This window comes from Xiphophorus maculatus, chromosome 18, assembly GCF_002775205.1.
Source record: "Xiphophorus maculatus strain JP 163 A chromosome 18, X_maculatus-5.0-male, whole genome shotgun sequence".
In the NCBI taxonomy this organism is placed as follows: Eukaryota; Metazoa; Chordata; class Actinopteri; order Cyprinodontiformes; family Poeciliidae; genus Xiphophorus; species Xiphophorus maculatus.
Genome location: NC_036460.1, coordinates 19,950,335 through 19,964,873, shown reverse-complemented (window position 1 = coordinate 19,964,873; position 14,539 = coordinate 19,950,335). Strand labels below are relative to the sequence as shown.

The 14,539-nt window shown below is 38.4% G+C and overlaps 1 protein-coding gene across 1 annotated transcript in view; it reads left to right on the top strand.

Moving 5' to 3' along the window:
* LOC102229669 (cGMP-inhibited 3',5'-cyclic phosphodiesterase A-like) overlaps positions 1 to 14,539 on the top strand; it is a 70,692-nt gene that overhangs the window by 44,106 nt on the left and 12,047 nt on the right. The window contains exons 2-13 of the mRNA XM_014469516.2: positions 1,729 to 1,974; positions 6,639 to 6,784; positions 6,858 to 6,976; positions 7,060 to 7,303; positions 7,381 to 7,457; positions 7,556 to 7,752; positions 7,853 to 7,990; positions 9,201 to 9,312; positions 11,535 to 11,642; positions 12,075 to 12,274; positions 13,120 to 13,323; positions 13,429 to 13,590. Of these exons, the coding sequence (XP_014325002.2) occupies positions 1,729 to 1,974; positions 6,639 to 6,784; positions 6,858 to 6,976; positions 7,060 to 7,303; positions 7,381 to 7,457; positions 7,556 to 7,752; positions 7,853 to 7,990; positions 9,201 to 9,312; positions 11,535 to 11,642; positions 12,075 to 12,274; positions 13,120 to 13,323; positions 13,429 to 13,590 (1,953 nt within the window). The remainder of the gene's footprint in view (positions 1 to 1,728; positions 1,975 to 6,638; positions 6,785 to 6,857; positions 6,977 to 7,059; positions 7,304 to 7,380; positions 7,458 to 7,555; positions 7,753 to 7,852; positions 7,991 to 9,200; positions 9,313 to 11,534; positions 11,643 to 12,074; positions 12,275 to 13,119; positions 13,324 to 13,428; positions 13,591 to 14,539) is intronic.

Below are 14,539 nucleotides of genomic sequence, written 5' to 3'. Positions count from 1 at the left end.
AAAAGGATTCTTTAGCATTTAAAGGAGGTCATTCAGTTATTTGAAGCAGGTATTCAGGAACAGAGATGCATGTAAAATATCCAGGGCAGCGGACCAGAATTGAGAAACACTGATTTAAAGCTTTTGTTATCTTGATAACTTCTATTTTCTGATGTGCCCAACTTTTTGGCATTTTCTACATTCACTTTTGACGTCCTCTTTGATTTCCACACTCTGTTTTAACACCAGAGGGAGACAGAGGAGTGGAGTTCATGCTCATGATGCTACAATGAGTCTTTGGGGAGCAGAGGCGACATCACACTGTGTGTGTTCTGCAAAACACTAGTTTGTCCTTTTCCTTTAAGCAAATACAAATTTATTAGTTGACAGTTTAAGAGTTGGACACCACACCTTGAGTCTTTGGACACCACTGGCCAAGACATGAAGCCTAAAATATGCCTCACGTCCCGTTTTAGATGTTTCCCTGGTTCAACACATCCCCACAGAGCCCCACGCCTGTTCCGACTCAGAGGATGGGCCGGAAAGACCCGGGAGATTGGCCAAAGGTTAATATTTGGAACTTCATGACACGCTAAGCCGTTTGAATCAACTGTGGGACACACCTAAAACATACAGGACACAGTTAAAGCTGGGGTATATAACTTTTATTTAAAAAATATATGTTTATTTGTTAAAACTCTCACTATGTCGTGACAACCTAGCATGAGACAAAGAAGTCGAGCTCCTCTGCCTTCTGCACAGTTATAAATTAGTTCATCTCTAAGCTCTAATTTATGGTAAAATACCAGCAACTATGGTTACCAGATTTTACTGTATTATATGGTAAAATACAATATTTTATCTTTTTTTATGAGGCAGTAAATGTCATGTAGCTGATTATGAGTTTGATGAGTGATACAAAGCAATCTCAAAGGAATTACCATCTTACTGTACAAGAAAGAGTCTTAAAGCCCACAGAAGAGCAAGAAACTGAGAGATGTCTCTGAAAAGCTCAAATGTCATCACAGGATTTTGCTACTGTTGATGTGAAAGTGCAGACGTGGAATCAGAATAAAACGGGGAAAATTTACCTTTCATGCGAAGTGAAAATTTTATTGGCAAACATTACTTAGAATTGTTGTAGCACTTTTTATGTCTGTCCTCCCACCTCTCCACAAATGAATCAAAGATAAGCATATTTGCAAGTGAAAAGAATTAAAATAATTATATTTATATATAATTGTTTGTTTTTTTTGTTGACCAACTACATGAGGAGGAACAATCCCCTACCATTACTATGTGCAGAAACAATGTACTGTGACCAGTGAATTTCTGCTGAAACTTATCTTCATTATTATAAGATATTATATGATGTGAGGACGTAAAAACTAAAAAAATAGCTGATTAGCACAGACTAAAGCGGGAATAGTCCAAAAAGACAACAAATGGCTGACCTTTGATAGAATCTGAGTCTATAACATCGATTGCAGGCTGGGGACGCTGTTGAAGGGTTTGGACATATAGTTATTTTCATGGAGGTACTGGAGATCTGTTGATGCTGTCTTTATTTGTTCTTCACTAACCCACCGCTACTATATAATGACACAACAAGCAAGATACAACTGTGCCTGTTGGACTGGTTGAAGACAAACACACACAGACACTCTGATTCAGAGTTTGCAGATAAACTCATTGCCTTTTATAACCTAAACAAGCATCAAACAACTTGTTTTTCTCTCTTCCTTCTAGTCCTTGGGCACCAGCGTGGTGGTGGACATCGCGGTGATGGGAGAAGCCCATGGTATGATCTCAGACCTGCTGGCCGACCCCTCCCTGCCTCCGAACACCTGCAGCTCTCTGAAAGCTGTCAGCAACCTCCTTAGCACCCAGATCAACATCCAGCCACTCCATCGGCCCCGCATCCCCACAGAACCCCACGCCTGTTCCGACTCAGAGGATGGGCCGGAAAGACCCGAGAGATTGGCCATTCCAAAGGTTAATATTTGACTATGTAAGATTTCAGAGTTGCAAATTAGTGATTTTCCTGAAACAAACAAACAAAAAAAACTGAAACTGTTTGATTTTGGAACCAATATGAGATTTGTGTAAAACATTGTTTGTGTATTGTCAGTAGTCTAAGTTAAAGTACCGATATCCAATTAATATTCTTTGGGATGTACTTAAGCAGTCACTTCATGATCAAAGATAAAGCAATTCTGCAGAGAATATAAGGCCAAAATTCCTCCACAGTGATACACTGATTGCTAGTTATTGTGAAAGCTTGGTAGAAGTAGTTGCCCAGAGGGTGGCAAAGGGCTTAGGGGCCATCATACTTTGAAAACTATTTTTTTGTTATTTTCAGTAAAAATAGCTGATTTTCCTCTCTTAATTTTCAATCTGTTATAGCAGTATGTGCCCCATGTTGTTTTATGGTGACCTGCCAAACTATATATCTATAAAAAAGATTTTTGTAGCTGGTTGGAAATCAGAATTGCCAGCATGCAGTTCTGATTTGCAATCAGATGAGAATTATCCTGTTGTGGTAATAAAGAAAAGGATAAACAAGAATGAATGCAACCATGGTGAGAAACCTTCAAATAAATCCTCACTGCACATATCTGTTGAACAAGCTGCGTTTCAGGTGGTTTTATTTTGTTACTCTAGACAGCAGTAAGTTAACTGTCACACATCATTTTCATCCATTTGTTTATTTATCTGTCATCCCCTTGCCTGCTTCTGTCCATTTTCTTATTTGAACTTTGGGAACATCATTTGTTGTTCCAGCTAATTTATTTTTTTCTAGACTTTTCTACTGTTTGTTGACTTTCCACTAGTTGTTAAGTAATAAATCATCAGCCACAGTTGACTTTGTTTATATCATAACAAACTGTATCAGATAAGTACAGTGAGAGATGTTATCTGCAAGACCACATGCTTGCCTTGAGTTTATGTGATTTGATTAGCATGTTTACCTTGGTGATGAGACTAAATTTGTGAAGTTGCAACTAAACAATTCAATTCAATTAAATTTAACACTCCCAATCCACCTCATTTGCTTTCATTGCTCCCCCTTAAATCTCTGGTAAGCCAGGCAAAGAGATGTTGTCAGGGAGATGATCTTTGCCCATTATGACTGGTGGAAGAGATTATTTGAACTTCCTCCGTCTCTTTCTGCATCTGTGAAGCCTCCTTTTCAACTCTTCTGGGATTTGGGGTCATAGTTCAGGTATTATTTGACCTTTTGAGTTTCTAATCAGCTTCTCCCATTTGTAAAAACAATATGTCACTGCCAGTTACCGGTCATAACAACTCTCCAAAAGTATAAAATTAAAAGCAAAAACCCTTCCATTTGCACAGCATTCAAAACCAGAGTAATTGTCCGAACATGAGATGCCTCAACCAAAAAACAACAACAACAAAACAATGTCTGTGTTCTGTCATGTTCAGGTGCTGGCATCTAGACATAAAACCCGAGGATAGAATCTTTGGCACTTTGGGTTTGATTTAGGTGAACCCCATCCCTGCATAAATTACACTCAAACTTCAATTCATTGCACGGTTGATGTGGTTCTAATGACCCAAAATCCTCTGGATGGCTTAGTAATGTTTGACAAGGCCAGTGCTTCAAACTGTAAGCAGGTGTTCAAGGCAGAAAGAAAACTAAATAAAGCGTGTGATGTAATACAGGATACCTGGAAAGTGAGTAGCTGCTTTAAAACTGCTTGAGTGCACTGAAATGTTTAGTACATGTACTGAATCTAAATGATCAGAGAGGGGAATTTGAGAATCTGGTCATATTTCTCACAAAAACAAAGTAACATGAGGCTAATGAATGATTTTGAGGAGCTTTTCACATATATAAATGTACAGAGGCTTGCCAAAACCATTCACACCACTTTGAGTTTTTATTTTATTTTCTTACATTCTATCACAATACTACGGAGCCCCCCAGGGGACATGGAGATGTTTTTTTTTTCTTTTGCATTCCCTCACAATAAATATTGCGTTCCATCACAATAAATTAGCAAATACACCCTGGTCTGTTTTGTATACAGTCATAGTGACAACAAATGTCAATTTAAAACAGCTAATATACACATTTAAAGAGCTTCAGTGAAAATGTGTTTTTACATCCTTCACTCTTTGGCAGAGAAACTGGTTGAAAATCGATCAACATGAACTGCTTGTTCATTTATGTTTGTTTATGCAAGATGGAGATGGGACTGCATATGATAACGACCCTTAATTAACCATGCAGACTGCCAAGATGAAAAAGACACAATCATAATTGTCAGATGACTTTATTACCCTGTGAAAATAACTCAAAAATAGTCCCAACAGTTTGGATATATGTTTTCATTCTTTTCTTCATATGGAAAGTTTCTGTTTATATCTTAGAAGGAATGGAAAGAAAAAACCCATGAATGACCTGTTTTGCTTTCACAAAGACCTAAATCTTCAGATATTTCATAAACTAAACCTTACAAAACATTATATTGTATACTATAATGCACTATAATCAGAGAAGCAACCAATAGGTCTCTGGTCATTTTTGGAAGAAATTGAGCCAAATATCAAGCAATTCTGGAGGAAAACCTGTTAGAAGCTGTGAAAAAAGTTAAAAGACTGTTGTTGATGTTCACCTTCCAGCAGGATAACAGCCCAAAACACACATCCAGGCCTCCAAAGGAACAGATTGGTTTAAAACATAATTATATGTTAAAATGGCCCAGTCAAAGTCGAGACCTAAATCTAATGTAGAATATGTGGCAAGACTTCAAAATGGATATTCACAGGGACTCTCTATCCAGTCTGACTGAGATTGACGTATTTTGCAGCAGAGAATTTGCAAAATAAAAAAAGACACCCAGTTGGTGGGTGAGTAGTAGAGACTTAAATCAAGGTTCAGGTTACTAGTATAGTGACAACAATTCACAACAATAATTTTCATGGGCAAATTTTGAGAGGTAGAATTCAGTTTAAATAATAAAAAGGTGATAAAACAGAAGTAGATGTAGCACGAAACACATCTTCACCCTCTGTATGTTGTTTGACAAATCAGATCAAAGAGACAAACAAAAGAACAACTCTAGACCCATGATATTTGCCATGGGAAATTGATAAAACAGACTAGCACAGTGAATGCATCATGGGACATCCTCCATGAGTTCAGGCCCAAAGCTGTGTTACCATAGGAATAGCTCAGGGTCACCTCCCTTAAGCCTTGCTTCCTGTTCCACTTTTAGAAATAAGAACCATAATGAAACCTGCTGCATGAAGACAGAGAGAAGTGTTTTGTGTTACATTGGAGCTTTGCAAATAAGACTTACACGCGTGAAGAAATATGCATTTAACAAAAAGACACTAAATCTGAACCTCTTCTGCTGTCTACATCAAATGTGCATATCTTTGGTCTGACGAAAATCACAAAATCCACAAAATGACAGCGCTGCATTCTGCATTGGTGAATGCTGAATATAATGTTTATCGCACGGTTTAACACCATAACCAAAATATACTGCTATGGAAAAGTTTTTTGTTTTTTTTTGTCTACAATTCTGCCCCAGTGCATTTAAAATACTAGAGACAAGTCTGATAGTCCAAAATCTTCATTTGTTCTATTTTAACAAATTTTAGTAGATTCGGCTTAGCTTATTTGTTCATTATTTAAGTCTAAGCTTGATTCTTTTGATTTTGCTGACACAAGGGAGCAACTAGGATTCTAATGTTTGTCAGTCACGTAACCATCTAGGAAAAATCCTGTTTCACTTCTTGCGTAGTCTTGTATTAACTTTTCATAACAGCACTTTGCACTGCAGGAGTTCCTTCATACTTCTGCCACTGCTTGGATTGTGTTTGCGTACCTGAGACAAAAGTATACTTAAACAGGAACATTGTGGTCTGTCTCTTTGTTTGTGTTACATTTAGATAGGGCTTTGACCTGGTTTATACCATTTCTAAACATTTCACAAGGTGGGAGCATACAGAGCGAGGGGTGGTTGAACATTCCTCTTTGCACAATCTATCTAGGTTATAGAGAGTCCTGGGTAGTCACTAATACTATCTTCTCTTTAACATAGTCAGAGGATTTCTTTAGGACTAAGTCTTGGGGCTAGCATAGCCATGGAACAAAGTTTGGTTTCTGTTTGTGTTTATGTTGCCATATGTTTTGAGTTATTATCCTGTTGACAATCTTGAAATCCATTTTTAGTTTTCTGCCAGGGGCCACCAGAATTTAATTAAAAATGTGCTGCTATCTCAAAGAGTTTATGATGCCATGCACTATAACAAGGTTCCCTGAACTTTGGAAGAAACCAACAGCATTACAAACCTTCCACAATATTTAACAGAGTTGTTGTTCGACAGCTGGAGTGTTTGTCACTGTTAGTTTTATCTGACCAAAGCAGGTTCCAGATAAGGTCCTAAGCGTATGCCTGGTGAAGGACTAACACTGCACTTCACCACATACATTCCCTAACAAGGTGGAGGGACAGGGGAACTCGTCAGAGTGAATGTTTATTAAAAAATATATTAACTCTGTATGCTTTTAATTCTACTTTAAAATCCCAATAGAATAAACAGAAGTTTGCACTCCTGTGAAATAGTTGCAGGAGTGTGATGCAGATGTGTTAACTTGCACCTGTTTATTTGCCCTACAGCGTCTCAGAAGGAGTCTGCCCCCAGGATTGCTGAGAAGAATTTCATCCACCTGGACCACGACCACATCAGCCACGGGGCTGCCCACCATCGAGCCGGGCCCCGTACGGCGAGATCGCTCAGCCAGCATCAAACACACTGTGGACAGGTAATCGCCTCACCACTTTGAACAAGACAGGATTACTTTGACTTCCAGATCTGATTAAATTGTCTTATCAAAGCGGTGATTCCTGGAACAACCCATTGATGATAACTATCTCAAAGAGCCGCTCCATGTCAGCCTCCTACACTGCCCCTGGCACTTCCAACCACCTTTACAGCAAACCACTGGGAAGACCAGGTGTGTGGACAATTCTGGTCCTTTGAGCTCTTCTTTTCAATGACTCCATTTGACCTGGGAAACAATCTTTTTTTTTCTTTCAGGTTTCCCTCCCTCCAACGTATCACCTCTGGGCTCGCCATGTCCGTCTCCTCCTGTCCAGGGAACGCCCATCTCCAGTCCGACGATAAAAACGTGTTCAGTTCAGCTTCCTGAGCTGGCCAGGCCACTGACAGAGCAGGTTCCTGTGTCTGTTGCCCCCAAGAGCCATCACACAGTCTTAACTCACAGCCAGAGTGCGCCAAGCTCCACCACCATTCACTGGCGACCTCCATCACTCTGCGGCAGGTAAAGTCCAGGCAGTTATGCTCTCCTAAGCTAAATACAAAATGTAAGCAGATATATCTCTGTGTTTTCATATTTAGCTGCGGCAGGCCGTTCAGCAATCGACTAATCAATGGAGTAGAATCAGGCAGTAAACAGGACAGAATACCGCATCCAGGTGCTGCCCAAGAAACATCTCATGGAAACAGTCAAAACACAAATGGTAGCTAAGATTTAGAGCAGGACATTTCTGATTCTGTGTGATCCCCTCTCTAGATGAGCGCATTGTAGCTTCCTCAGATTACGACAGCACCTATGACAGCACTTATGAGACCAACCACAGTGACAGCAGCGACTTTGCACAAAACGACGACGAAGGAGAAGGAAGCAAGAAGCCGCCTGAAGTAAGGGGAGGCTGTAGGGAGTGTCCGCCGGAGTGCATTGTTCTTCACCCACTCCTACCATCCCCAGAGGTAAACGATTTTACTGACTTTAACAATATAACAAGGCGGTGTAGGCCTCTCGAAGATAAACAGAGTAACAGCTGTGTCTGGCTTTACATTCACCTGTCAGGACAAGTCAGCGTCTGCCCCAGAGAGTCCAGTCATGCCGGGTCTGGAACCCCTGATGAGTCAGCTCAACAATTGGAACTTCCCCATTTTCAGCCTTGTGGAGAAGACTCATGGCAAAACAGGCTGCATCCTCAGCCAGGTAAAAACAATATGTATGGCAATATTTAGGATGAATAAATGTAACCAAATGAAAGGCTGCAAAGTAATAGAAATATCCACATTCACTTCAGCTGCAATATTTATGGACTATTGGGATCTTATGGTGTGTAAGGACTAATATAAGTCGGAACACAATTGCTAACAAGAGGGAAAATGATAGAAACTTTTGAAAGTTTTAGAAATAAAAATGTAAAAAGTATGGCTCACATTTGTGTTCAACGCTCCAATTATAGCCAAGCATTTTTTAAGATACTCCTCCCCCAGCTTTGGGCAAGTAGTGAAGGCTTTCCCAATTTGTCTTTTTAACATGTCACAATGTCAGTAGGAGATCTACACAAGTAAGAGAGTGCAATGTGTGACTTAAAAACATTCATTTTTAAGTCTTGCCACAGATTCTCAGATGGATTTCTTCCAGTATCACTCTGTATTTAGCTTCACCTATCTTCCCATCAACTTTGACCTTGCCTCTGCTGAGGCATTACGTACATCACAGTTAAAATGTTCTAAATTGCCAATACATTAAATAACATGATTTGAATTTACTTTGAACTAAATTTGCAGTCTGGTGAGATGTTTATATTTAGCTGCCAGTGTGGGTAACAGCAGCTGTTTGCACTTTAAAATTTTAAGAAAACAGCTTTTTAAAAGGAAAGGGAAAAAATATCTTTTACACTTAAATAAAGTCTTCTTGAACCAATATACTTTATTCCTGCTGTTTGCTCATTAACAGGCCTTCCCAGAACAGCTGTTTATATAATGAGACTGAATTAAATACAGGTAGACAATTATTAAGGTAATTAATTGTACTGTATTGTACTGGTATCAGTTACAGAAGAGAGCTGAATACTAGTGCTTGCATTGATTTTTACATTTTTATTTGTAGATATCTATTTGACAGAGATGATTTCTCTGTGGAATAATCTCTGTTTTTTATTCAGACCTGTCTGAGAACTCAAGCTGCTTTCCAGCTCTTTTGCAGATCAATAAAACAACAGAAGTGCCATGAATTGTTGAATAAACTAGATCATCAAGGCACATGAATTTATTATATCTTTCCTAACACTTCAGTGAATAGTGTTAAAAGGCTTACAGGTCGACATTCTGTGTTAGATAGGTTAATAAATTATTTGAGGGTAGTATTGTAAACACTTATTCAGATTTTCAATGGTGATTATGTTCTTGTTTCTCAGGTGACCTATCGGCTTTTTGAGGACACTGGCCTGTTTGAGACCTTCAAGATTCCCATTAAAGAGTTTATGAACTACTTCCATGCCTTGGAGAACGGCTACCGGGATATACCTTGTGAGTAGAATATCCAAATACAGCTTTAAAGAAAAACAAGTGCAGCAATTCCTTTAGCAGCCACAAGGTGGATGCATTGCTCATGTAATAACACTCCCTCACCTGATCTATTCAGTCTGTGTGTTTAATGCAACTCTGCAAATAGTTTGCAGACATGAAGTTAAGCACAGATGGATCTTTATAATTTATTTAAAGTTCAGCAGTTAATATATACTCTCACAACCATCAAAATATTTAAAACAAAACCAACAGCAGGGGTTAACAGAGCAGGTATTAATTGGAGTTTAGATATTTAGATGTTGAATGCACTGACTTTAGTTTGGTAGAAGATAAAATACCATAAATGACTGCAATAATGTGCAAGCTACAGTGTCTGTGAAAACTTACACAACCCCTTAGATGGTTTACCCATTTCTGCTTTTGGAAATCAATGAACAAAATGTGGCTTTTTCCACAAAAAATTCTTGTAAGTGTTTTTCTCACAAAGAACATTCACAAGCTAAAACCTGAAATCTGATTCAGTGTTTAGTAGATGCACCATTGGCTGCAATTCCATTATGGTGTCTGTAGCGATAGGTCTCAATCAGGCTTGCACATCTGGACTCTGCAGTTTTACTCAATTTCTGTGTAACTTTAGTTGGATTCGTCAAATTGTTTTGTTTTTTTTTGCTGGAAAATAAATGTTCTCTGAAAAGAACATCTTGCAGATGGAAACAGTTTGTCCTCAGCTGCGTTTTGGTCTCATAAAACTGAAGAACTTTCTTCTACCTGACCGTGGAGTCTATTTGAGCCTTGTTATGAGTTTTCGTCAGCAGTGCTTTTCTAATTTCCACTCTCCCATAAAGCTTTAAATTGTGACAAGCTGGGCTGCAGTTGTTGTCTGCAGTCTCCTCCATCTCAGCTGCTGAAGCTTGTAACGCCTACAGTGTAGTCAGAGCTGTCATGGTGGCCTCTTTCACTAGTCTCCTTCTTGCACGATCATTCAGTTTGTGAGGACAAGGCAATATTCCTTCCATTTCTTGTTGAGGGATTTAATTGAAACCCAAGGAATGTTCAGTGCATTGGAGATTGTTTGTATCCACCCCCTGACTTATACTTTTCTGTAACTTTTTCTTTGATTTCCTCTTAGTGTTCTTTTGTTTTCATGCTGTATTGGCAGCCAGCATGAAAATAATAACATAATATTATTTAGTAAACGGAAACTTCCAGACACAGGCATCTTTATACAATGATACAATAATCGCTGCCTTATTGCTCTCACCGCGCTCATTATGAGACTACTACCACCAATTGGTTGGACCTCTGTTGAATTAGGTCAGTCGGGGTGAATAATAATGCAATTGCACATGCACAGTATTAAAATTGTACATGGGCTTTGGTTTTACTCGATATAGTCAAGGTTTTTTAACCTATGATGGAAATCCATGAAGTTATTTTTGCTACGCCACAATCACATTAGTTCTGAATATGTCTTCTTCCTCAAAGCTTTCTGTAAGTACATCTGGAGGGTCTGTGAACTCATTTTAAAGCAGGGCATCAACATGTATCCCATTAAACATGGGGCATAAATAGAAGTTTACTGGAATAAAGTGATTGTGTTATCCATGCAAAATCAAAAGTCCTCGCTTAGGGACACGTTTTATTTACAGTATGTCACTAAAATCTCAAATAGCAGAGATGCCTCTCTTGGGCTATTTAAATAAAACATCTATGAAACTTAATGCAATTTAATAAAATCTCTTAAATCAGTTAATCAATCAATCAACTCATTTTGTGAATTCTGGTGGTTAATTTTCTTCACACGCTGCATTCACATTTGTCCTGCTTGTCTTATTGTTCTCATGTTGATTATACATTAAATATAGCTCAATCAATCAATCATTTTGTTTCAGTCCAGATTATTCTAAATGTGCTGACAACTGTCTTTAAATCTCTGCTCCTACTCTTTCTGTTTGTGTTATATTTTTTATATTTTGAACAAATTTCCCTAAGTTCTTGAATCCTCTAGGCCTTATTTTAGTTACTTTCTACTGTCATTTATAAACAATCCAACTAAATAAGCATTGGATTATTTTTTTATTATATAACCTCTTCATTAATTTCATGCAGTCACATAAGTCATTGTGTTACCTTGAAGTTATGTGATTGTAAATGGCTGCTTTACTGCAGGAATTTGTTCCCTCCTACCTCTGTGTGAATTAGCGGTTTGGTTTTCCTTTCAGATCACAACCGGATCCATGCGACTGATGTGCTGCACGCCGTGTGGTACCTCACCACCCAGCCTGTGCCGGGCCTGCCCATCCTGCCCACTGAGAACGGGATTCACACTGGTGCGCTGTGTCTAAAAGTAGTAATTTCCTATGGAAAAACTTCTAGAGTTTTCCCTCTTGTTTACATTTAGTTAAAACATCGACATAAATTATAATCAATAATGTTGATATTGCAAGGAGACAAAGTAGAAATAAGTATAGTTTCCTAACTGTCTATAGTGACTTTAGGCTAAATTCTTTAATCGAAATGTAAATGTCGACCACAGCAAACCCATATATTGGGTAGAGTGTAAAAGCAAACTATGCTAGTACTATTTTTCTTTTTTTCTTCTTTTGTTTCAGTATGATTGTCAAGTGCATCTCTTGATTCCATCAGAATTGTTAAAGATGATGACGGCTACAACCTTCTGTCTGGTCTAGATGATTAATTAAAGCAGGTAAAACAAAGCAGAGAGAGAATTTTGTTGATTTTGTGTCTCTTGCTGTGTTCAGATTCGGTGAACAACATTACGTCTAGAGCGCCGGGCTTCCTGGTTTCCAAGATGAGCTCTGTGTTGGAAGACGGCTACAGCTCCCTGTCTGGTCTAATTCCAGCCCTGGAGCTCATGGCCCTCTATGTAGCTGCCGCTATGCATGACTACGACCACCCTGGAAGAACAAACGCCTTTCTGGTTGCCACAAGCGCACCACAGGTACATGAATGTACTGTCCTGGCAGAGAGAGAGAGGGATCAACACTGGCAAAGGTTTTTGTAGGTTGCAGATTAGTCTAAGATTAACTGCACTAATAAGGACGTAAATAAGAGTATGATAAAACTCAAGCTGCAATATGTGGTAACACTTAATTTGATGGGTTGTGAATAAAACTGTCATGACATCGTCATAAATATGACATAACACCTGTCATGAACATGAGTAAATCTTCATGAATATTTATGACTGTTGTCATAAAGTGTCATTCGGTAAATCATGACACTTTTAACACAAAGTTAACATTATTCAAAATGTCTTCGTTATGACAACTTGACATTAACCAAGAAATCATGATCTGACATAAATTTGTTATAAAAGTATTCCTGATTAAACTTTAAAATTATGTTGCTCTATGTTATTAAAGCTAAAGTTTAATCAGTAATACTTTTATAACAAATTTCCAATTGTCTCTTCACTCATGTTTCTATTATCCATTCATCAATTCTTCTGTTCATCCATTCATGTGTTCGTTCATCAGTCCATCCGTCCGTTTATTTAAAAAAGCTTATGCAATCTGTTCTTCATCTAAAGTTGCCATTATTTTAGGTATTTTACACATAATTACACACATAACTACATAATTACTTTATAACAAACAGAATGTAGATACAAACTATCAACTAGCAGAACAATTCTGTGAAGTCACTTCACCAATCAAATAAATCTGTACTGTTTTAGTAGCTAAGCCCAAGTCATTCTTATTATATTGTAATAATGTAATGAACCCCTTTGAATTATTGAACACTGTGTCAAGTTGTGTGTTTTTCTCCCTACTTTTGCTGTAGGCTCTTCTGTACAACGACAGGTCGGTGCTGGAAAACCATCATGCAGCTGCAGCGTGGAACCTCTTCATGTCTCGACCAGAGTTCAACTTCCTGGTGAATCTTGAACACGTGGAGTTCAAGCGATTCCGCTTTCTTGTCATTGAAGCAATCCTGGCTACTGACCTCAAAAAGCACTTTGACTTCCTCGCTGAATTTAATGCAAAGGTAAATAACCTTTTTGTTTTTACCTTACCTTGCTTGATTGGTTAACTTTATGGATTATCTTGCTCAATAAGCAACATGTTTTCTTTTGCCCACCTTTCTTCTCAGGTGGGTGATGAAGGAGTATCTGGCATTGACTGGACCAATGAGAATGACCGATTACTGGTGTGCCAGATGTGCATCAAGCTAGCTGATGTCAATGGACCTTTGAAGAATAAGGAGCTACATCTGCAGTGGACAGAAGGGATTGTCAATGAGTTCTATGAACAAGTGAGTTTATGAAAATATCTGCAGCCTAATAGGTAGAAAGAGATTAAATCACAAATATATATTTTTATAGGAAATGCAGGGGTTGCATATTTTAAAGCTACAATCCAGTATTTTCTACAAAATTGAGCAAAGTCTTGGGGATCACCAAAGCACGTTTTGCCAAATGAGAGATGGGCTTGTGTGTTCTTTTAGTTGGCAGTGGGTTTTTGTGTTGGAGCTCTCTCATGGATTCCATGTTGCCATGAACTGTTTCTGATATTTATAATAGAGGAAAGGATGAAATGAAAAGCAAGGTTGATGTTTTGAATTCCCTTTCTCTCTCAAGAGGTAATTTCTCTTCCTCCTGAGGGAGATGATGGTTCAAAGAGACACAGAAAACATATGACTGGGATTTACGGTTGCTTTGTGTTTAAGGACACTCCGCTAAGGATCTTTTGTGTGCACCTACCACACGTGGAATCAGATTTTCAGAAGACTTTCTGCTCATGAATTTGTCATTGTAGACTGATGCTTGGCAACAAATCCTTCATCGAACTACCTGGACCTTAGAGATAAAATCTGATTAGCTGGAGTGATAGTCTTGTTGCGAAGCAGCAGTAGCCGTTTCTAAGTTTCCGGGATGTTCAGTTTTATAACTCTATGTTATTCGCAGATGTAAAAAAAACATTTCTAAAATATTTTTACTGTCAAGATGTAAAAGGCATTTGCTATAACAGGATTCCTTTAACTAACAGTGAAGTGGAATTTTACATGACAAACGTAAAACCGCAGCTCAAATCTTTTGGGAGGCATCAAAAGAGAGATGGAGAGCATTTGTGTTTTTTTTTGTGTTTTTTTTTATAAGGGGGATGATGACCTAAATGTGCCATCATTGACAGCTCTCATTCAGTGGCTGAGACAGATCACAGACATTCACTCAGCTTGTCAGAGATGTAAACACACATTTGTT